This window comes from Photinus pyralis, unplaced genomic scaffold (assembly GCF_008802855.1).
Source record: "Photinus pyralis isolate 1611_PpyrPB1 unplaced genomic scaffold, Ppyr1.3 Ppyr1.4_LG5, whole genome shotgun sequence".
Lineage (NCBI taxonomy): Eukaryota > Metazoa > Arthropoda > Insecta > Coleoptera > Lampyridae > Photinus > Photinus pyralis.
The window spans coordinates 38,722,593-38,730,411 of record NW_022170596.1 but is presented as its reverse complement, the minus strand read 5'-3'; the positions used below and the strand labels follow the sequence as shown (position 1 = coordinate 38,730,411).

General features: G+C 34.7%; 1 protein-coding gene across 1 annotated transcript; it reads left to right on the top strand.

Moving 5' to 3' along the window:
- Nucleotides 1-2,532: 2,532 nt before the first annotated feature.
- LOC116171496 (cytochrome P450 4c3-like) lies at nucleotides 2,533-7,604 on the top strand. Its single transcript, XM_031488362.1, has 7 exons — nucleotides 2,533-3,183; nucleotides 4,975-5,178; nucleotides 5,442-5,627; nucleotides 6,117-6,481; nucleotides 6,687-6,927; nucleotides 6,982-7,161; nucleotides 7,208-7,604. Exons 1-7 carry the CDS (start codon nucleotides 3,024-3,026, stop codon nucleotides 7,399-7,401), a joined length of 1,530 nt encoding a protein of 509 aa, XP_031344222.1. The 5' UTR covers nucleotides 2,533-3,023; the 3' UTR covers nucleotides 7,402-7,604.
- Nucleotides 7,605-7,819: the final 215 nt, after the last annotated feature.

Sequence of the window (7,819 nt, the reverse complement as noted above, 5' to 3'; positions counted from 1 at the left end):
ACAGTAATTCTTTTCTTAAAGGTCTAGAAATTAAGTACTTTACCCAAATTTCAGTTTATTTCAAATTCGTTACTCGTCAATACACATGGGATTAACATTAAAACAAACGTTAGTCAAATGTTTTATTACCTTCATTAAACAATGATGCAAACGATTGGTTTACTTGTGCTATGGGGAGGTTTAGTAACAAAGTAACCAGCCGTTTTAATTAGACTATCAATTTTAGAAATTTCAACCCTGCCAATTAAGTCAGCGAAATTAACAATAGCTACACAAATGTGTTGCAGGAAATGCCATTCCACATAGTCGCGTGGGGCATCAAAAGAAGCGATCTTCATTTATATGAATTTTTTCGGAAGTCGGTGGGCCGCTCAATTTAATTAAAAAGTTGTAATTTTTGAATGTAAATTTAAATAACCGAATACGCCGGCCGGCTTGGAATTTCCTACGGTCCCTCCATGGTAGCCGAATTTTATAAAAGGTTAACGTTTACTCCGTTTGAGTTTTTCCGAGCAGATCCGGCTTAACGCCCTGAGAGGCCCTAAGCAATGAGGATTTTTGGGGCCCCTTTTTTTCTTTGTGGACTAATTATACCCAATTGATAAAATACATAGAGTCAGAAGATTGGTAAAAGTATACATACATAGAGGGTTGTGATTTAATAACAAATAAATTCAATAAAAATGAAATGGAGGTGTGTTCGTAAATATGCTTTGCAGGTATACAGGGTGCACAAAAAAAGCGAGCAGAAAAATATTTTTACTCGTATATTATTGCCGGACCGGAATCGTACCCATAGTGCGAATCGGCCGTAAAGCTGAGTGCGGAGCGGAGGTCCAATGGTCTCGACATCCTCACCTTTTTGGTTTCTATGCCTCTTTATTCTCGGGTGACGATTTAATTGCTTCAGTGTCCCCGAGACCGTTCATAACAAGTTTAATTTTTGGAAAAGCCGCAAGTGCGAGGCCCGTATTTCGGAAAAGTCATGTTACCGTTTATTTCATGGGGCGAGCATTCCACCGGGCGTCCATTGTACATTATTATTTCGAAATTATTAGTACCTATATTTAAACATACTTGTTTAAACCAACAGTATTTAATATTTATTTAATAAATTATTTATTTAAGACTTTGTGCAAAGAATTAATCCAGTTTCTTATTTCTCATTTTCTCATTATTTTTTGACTGGTGCTCTAAGCACGTGCTTAGTCTGCTTATGCATAAATCCGGCCCTGTTCCCGAAGCTTCCGGGACCCGAACCAACCCTATGTCTCTTTTTGTGTAGTTTCTTTTTCAAAGGCTACAAATGACACTGATGTGTCATTGCTATCCTTTGAGGTTTATTTATCCTCTCCAAGACAGAAAAATAAACACTATGGGGTCAGACCATGCTGTAGTTCAACTCCCTGGCTACGAGCCTGCTTAGGGGAAACGCTCAAGTTGCTGAATTGTTGGACCAATGGGGGTTTACAAATTACATTCATTGCTCCTAAAACAATCAACTTACTTTGCGAACATTTAGATCTTATTAAACGCTATATGCCAGTGGAAATAAATCGAACACTCCGTTCTCTACATGAATTGGCTGGATGGAAAGCCACTGAATATCGAACAGGACCACTACTTTAAAAAAATGTTGATCAAGCCATTTACGAAATTTTTTTATTGCATTCCAGTACTACTATATTAATATCTCGTAAACATACTGAAACTTCTGGTAGGTACTAGAATTTGTTATACATAGTGAAAGAATTACATACATGGTCGAGAATGTCTTATTTATAATGTATCTACATAATATAGGTATTGAGCCACTTGGCGGGATGATGATGTTAATTATTTTGGAACTGCTTTTCCTTTTAAACATTTTTTGGGCCAACTTAAGAGATTGATACAACAAATTATTTGTCTAATTAAAGAAATTCATGTTCAATGGCTTCATCCCGATAGTACAATCAATAGTAACATTTTCTTTCTAAAATTAAATTTTTCCGTTAAGAGTGAACATCATCACGGTCTTCATTTAAACTTTCATCGTAAATTCAGACAATTCAGAAAACTTATATCAAACGATGATAATTGATTGTTATTCGCAAAGTGATTGGTACTGCTATGTTATTCAAATACACAATATAATAGTTGCTATAATGACGCCACCATATTTTTAATTGGTAAGCTGATTCAAAATATAATTTCTTTATCTCGATCGTACTTACTCATCGCGTTAGGAAATATTTAGTATACGTGATTAACAAAATCATTATCGATCATGGAATTATAACAATATTTACGCCAAATTCTTTAGTACTCCCTCGAATTAACAATGCGTCATGAGCGTCGTTCTGTACCTATATGATGCCATTTTCTTATATTTCTATAGATCACTTTTATTTTAATTAGTACACTTAGTGTGGGTAGAACTACACCATAACTACGTTGAAAACTGACGTCATTTACGATGTGTCTCAGGCGCGTCATTATTTCGTCCAACGTACGTCGTTTTTTAAGTGTTATTGACGTTAGAATGTACCAAATATGAACATCATTTTTACGTCACCGTGCTAATTGATATACGCAACAATTGAAAGCAATAGCAATTACTAATAAATCCCTAAAGAGCTCTAAAAAAGCGACCCTGTTTTATTCAATTAATCTTAAATAGTTCGTTACAAAAGTTTTCAATGAAATGTCCCTAATTGAGTTCAGATTTTGAACTGATTATCAACTTTTGTAAATTGAAGAGTAAGTAATTTCATTTCGTTATTAAAAATGACCGCATGAGAGAAAGCGTGATCACGAGCAAAGTACCCATTTATTTACAGACAGTTGATTACGCAAGTTTGCTGGTTACGCATTACCTGCCCCGTCGCAAATGTTTCACACAGAAAATTACAAAAATTCATTGTGAGGTGAATAGTGTGACTTGTGAGTGTATTTTATGATAGGAAAGGTTAAACGTGCACCTATCTGTACTGTAGTATTGACGTTGTTCAGGTTGAAAGTAGTACATGGTTACGTGAATCATGAGTGTTATTGCGGTAATTTTACTAGTAATCACTATTTGTATTGTTTTCATTCCATGGTACAACAAGCATAGAAGATATATTAAGCACTTGGAACGATACCCCAGTCCTCCAAGGGTTTTTTTACTGGGAAATGCACTGGATTTTAGACAACCTACAGGTATGGTTTTTTAAATTTTTGAATTCGGTATTTAAAAACACTGTTTTTTGGATTATGACCGATTGAAAACAAATAAACCCCTGAATATCGCACTAATTTGCTTATGATGCGTTCTTTACAATTTAAATTTTAATCTTTAATTTAATGTTAAATTTAATTACTAAAGTAGTTCATAATGTAGCTTCAAGATGAACTCTAAATTCAATATTGTACAAACATGTTCTGGTGAAGAGCTGATCGATGTTTAGAGTATGTATAAACTTTTTTTCAGACAAGTGAAAGTATTGGTGAAGATTACCACACACACACCTTTGTTGCATTTTTGAAAGAGTTATCCTTCCAGTAGATATATTCAAAATTTGACAACTTTGAGAGATTTTTTATCAAATTGATAACGAAATAAAATTGTTTTTTAGATTAATAATCGCGCATAATTGGGGAACCAATGTCCATTCAGGTAAACAAAAACGAAATTACATTACTTTCAAAGGAGTGACGCATGGTTAACGTATTTGCAGTTTATCATTCATCGATAATAATTTGCCATCAAACTATACATAAAATGAGTACGCATTTGCAAACAATCCTTTATTCTTTACGGATTCCTAAACAAGTCCGCTCCTTTTATATCGAGAATCGGGGAATACGAGAACCGTTTAATAATGCTGTGCCATTAGTTATTGGTCACTTAGGTAAACCAATCACGGAATAATGCACGTTTTATGTTTCTCAACGATAAAGTGCCTATCAGCCACAAAATTACAGACTTAGGTATCGATGATAAGGTGCTTGACCATCAGTAATAATGGTATATCCTCATACCTAAAAGTAGTAAAGCACTATATGCAGTTTTCAAGAAAAAGGTTTGAAAAATATCCTGCTGATGTGACTTAGTAGTTTCCATGCTCCATTATGTCATGCAATAATTACAATACAGTGTAAGTTTTATCGAATTGGGACCAAATTTATTACTTTCATATGCTTTTAAGAGGGTGGCCACCAGCTTAATATTTTTTAATGCATAGCGGGTGGTGTTACGTCATTTAAAGGCACATACCATTCTTGAATTAGATTCTGCCACTATAAAAATTCAAAATCCAAATTCCTGTGTGAGGCGTAGTGGAACGCGGGAAGACATGCAACCACGGAAAAAAGCATTTGCGAATTAAAATACAAAATAAGTGCATGTTAAATATGATAAAACACGTAGGTTTTCTGAAATTTAGTTTACTGCAAATTTCTACTTTAAAGCTATGTAATGAATATTTTTGTTTAGGGCACGGAAAAAATCAAAGGGATTGGCATAACTTTTTACAATCACTAGCCCGAAAAAGGCCTATTACATTAATTTCACAACTATTTACAATGTATTTCTTATGGCAATAATTCCATGGCTGATTGGGACTCAAACCAAATTCATTCGTTTATTGTCTTGCATAGGCACAATCGACACGGCCATAGAATTATTGCCATAAGAAATAAGTACATTGTAAACTTCGAGGCAAAAATGCCTGGGGCATAAAGCAATCGAGTTTGGTCTTTCTCTCAACAAAATTGGTGAATAAATCGATTTGACGTAGGTCGTTTGAAAAAGTCGAAAGGTACTTCACCTACACTGATCTTGTTCTCAAACCAAAATAACTAATTATGCAGAGTAGAACATACCACCACCATGATAAATCGCTGAAAACCACCGATCGCACGAGAATTTTGTGTAGGCGGGAAATAGTGGTGTTATTACCACAGGCTAACGTGTAACAACACAATGACTAACTTTTCGTACCATTTCAGCTTTTATACGAAAGTTTGGCGAATACGCCAGATTATATGGAGATGTAGTTAAAATCTACGTGGGTCCATTTCCTACTAAATTGCTGGTTTCAAATTACAAACTAGTGGAGCAGGTTCTCAGCTCAAACAAAAACTTGAATAAAGGAAAAGAATATCAATATTTATCCAAGTGGTTGGGTAGGGGATTACTCATTTGTGATGGAGGTAAGCGAAATTTTTAGAAAATCTTGATCTTTTGAACTAGTTCATTAATTTTCCAAGTCGACGCAAAGTTACGAAGTCTTGTGCCCAGTTGCACCAACAAAATTAAGGCTTGCTTAAAGTTAAGTTGAACTTAAAACCTATGGCAACGATTATTGAGACAATCGTTGCTATGGTACTTCAGTTATGCTTAACTTTAAGAGATGCTTAATTTTGACGGTGCAACTGATGGCCATTATTGAATTATATGTTTCTATGTTACGTAGATAGCAGATGGAAGAGTCACAGGAAACTCCTTCTTCCATCATTTCACGTGCAAGTATTTGAAGAGTTTCTCCATGTGTTTGAAACCAAGACACAGCTGTTAGTGCGAAAACTGGAAACAGAGTTGGATTCTTCGTCATTTGATATTCAACCGTACATACAGTTGTGCTCTTTGGACATCATTTGCGGTAAGTTTCATATTATATTAATCAATAATAACATTATGCGGGTCACTCTGTAATTGGGCGCATGCCTGTTGAGGGCCCAAAACAAGAGAGGGATAATAAAATAAAATAAAATAAAATAAAATAAAATAAAATAAAATAAAATAAAATAAAATAAAATAAAATAAAATAAAATAAAATAAAATAAAATAAAATAAAATAAAATAAAATAAAATAAAATAAAATAAAATAAAATAAAATAAAATAAAATAAAATAAAATAAAATAAAATAAAATAAATTTATGTAGATCTGCAGTCAGTTGATTGTTGGTACCTTTTAATAAACATCGAATGATGAGTTATGATGGCTCTCAACTTTGGCACTCTGAGAAAGGATCAGAGTGGTCTGATTTTTGAACTGATCTATGGTAATAAAAAAAGTGAAATGAAAAACGAGATCATACAGTTTTGTTTTGTTGGTATAAACACAATGCAATTGATTTTCATTTGCAGAAGCAGCATTGGGAACATCAATTCATGCGCAAGAAGATGGTGATTCAGATTATGTGAAAAGTATTAGTACTATGTGCACACTGTTTATAAAGAGGTCGTTCAATCCAAGGCTACGTAACAACTTCTTGTATAAATATTCAGACGTGTACAGGGAGGAAGAGCGCGTTATAAAAATCCTTCATCGTCATAGTAGCGAAATTGTAGAACGCAGAAAAAAAGAATTGCAGCAAATGGAACTTGTTCAAGATGAATTTGGACTAAAGAAGAAGCTTACATTGTTGGATTTAGTACTGGTGAAACGCAATGACGTTCCCACGCTTACCGACATTGCAATTAGAGAAGAAATTGACACCTTTATGTTTGCTGTAAGTTAATCTTAAACATTAATTTAGCCAATCTAAATGGTAATTACCATTATACCCATTCAGAGGTAAAACTATTCTGAATGTGCGTGGATAGCCAGTATAGGGTCCTAGATAGGGTCCAATCATACAAATTTATGATATATCTATCAATAAAAAAGTAGGCAAGAAGAGTGAAATATACCAAATTGCTTTTTTTACATTATAGGGCCACGACACTACTGCAGCCGCAATGGGTTTCACAATATTTTGCCTTTCTGAATATCCACACATTCAGAATAAGGTAATGGACGAGTTAAATGCGATATTTGTAGGCGACGTAAACAGATCAGTTACACTTCAAGATATTAACGAAATGAGATACCTCGAGGCTGTGATAAAGGAAGCGTTACGAATTTACCCACCTGTACCGTACTATTCTAGAATGGTGACCGAAGAGCTTAACTTTGGTGTCTTGAACTATACCAATAGTACTTTTTATGATAATGTATAGGTCCTTTCAGAAGGCGGAATTATCCCTCAGGGCATTTCGTTGTTATTGGACGTATATGGACTGCATCATAATCCGGAGTATTTTCCGGATCCAGACAAATTTTTACCTGAACGATTTTTGGGCGATCGAGGTCCAAATGGATTACCATATTCTTATATACCATTTAGTGCCGGACCAAGAAGTTGCATAGGTAATCTAAATTACAGTAGATTAGCACTTTTCACGCTAAGTTTCAGGACAAAAATTTGCAATGTTAGAAATGAAAACCGCGCTATCAATTTTACTGAGACATTATGAATTTCTTCCTTCCACCCCAAAACATATCCTTTCATTGTCGGCAGTAATCGTTTTATCATCAAGTAATGGTGTTCGTGTTCGTATAAGGAGGAGAATAAAGAGGACAACATCACCAACTGGATACAACTCTTGACCAATCAAGCTAAATAAATCTGCGGATCATTGATTACTGCCAATACTATTTTTGTTGCTGTGGTATTTTAAAGAATAGACACCCTAGAGAAAAAACCAAATAAATCTGGGAAATATACGAAAAGGCTCAACATTGACAGTACTCTAGTCTTGTAATGATTTATCTGTTGTTTATAACTAAATATACCGCATATTTATAAATAGCAGACGCGTTATCCCTTCGGAAAACTCTGTACCCAGGTGACGGAGATAAATTGTGGGCCATTGTCGGAAACTATCTCCCTTTGGAACCCGTATCGCCCGAATACTTCATTCTCCAGCCGATTGACTACAGCGTCGGTGGTGGTTAGCCGGAGAGGGAAAGCTTCTACCCCATGTTGTATAAATCCGTCACTAACGTATAAACCGATTTCCCAGAT

Excerpts from the sequence above, each read along its gene's own strand:
- LOC116171496 (XM_031488362.1), top strand. The coding sequence starts at position 3,024 with ATGAGTGTTATTGCGGTAATTTTACTAGTAATCACTATTTGTATTGTT. Across the intron at positions 3,184-4,974 it reads GGATTTTAGACAACCTACAG|CTTTTATACGAAAGTTTGGC; the intron begins GTATGGTTTTTT and ends GTACCATTTCAG. Across the intron at positions 6,928-6,981 it reads GACCGAAGAGCTTAACTTTG|AAGGCGGAATTATCCCTCAG; the intron begins GTGTCTTGAACT and ends AGGTCCTTTCAG.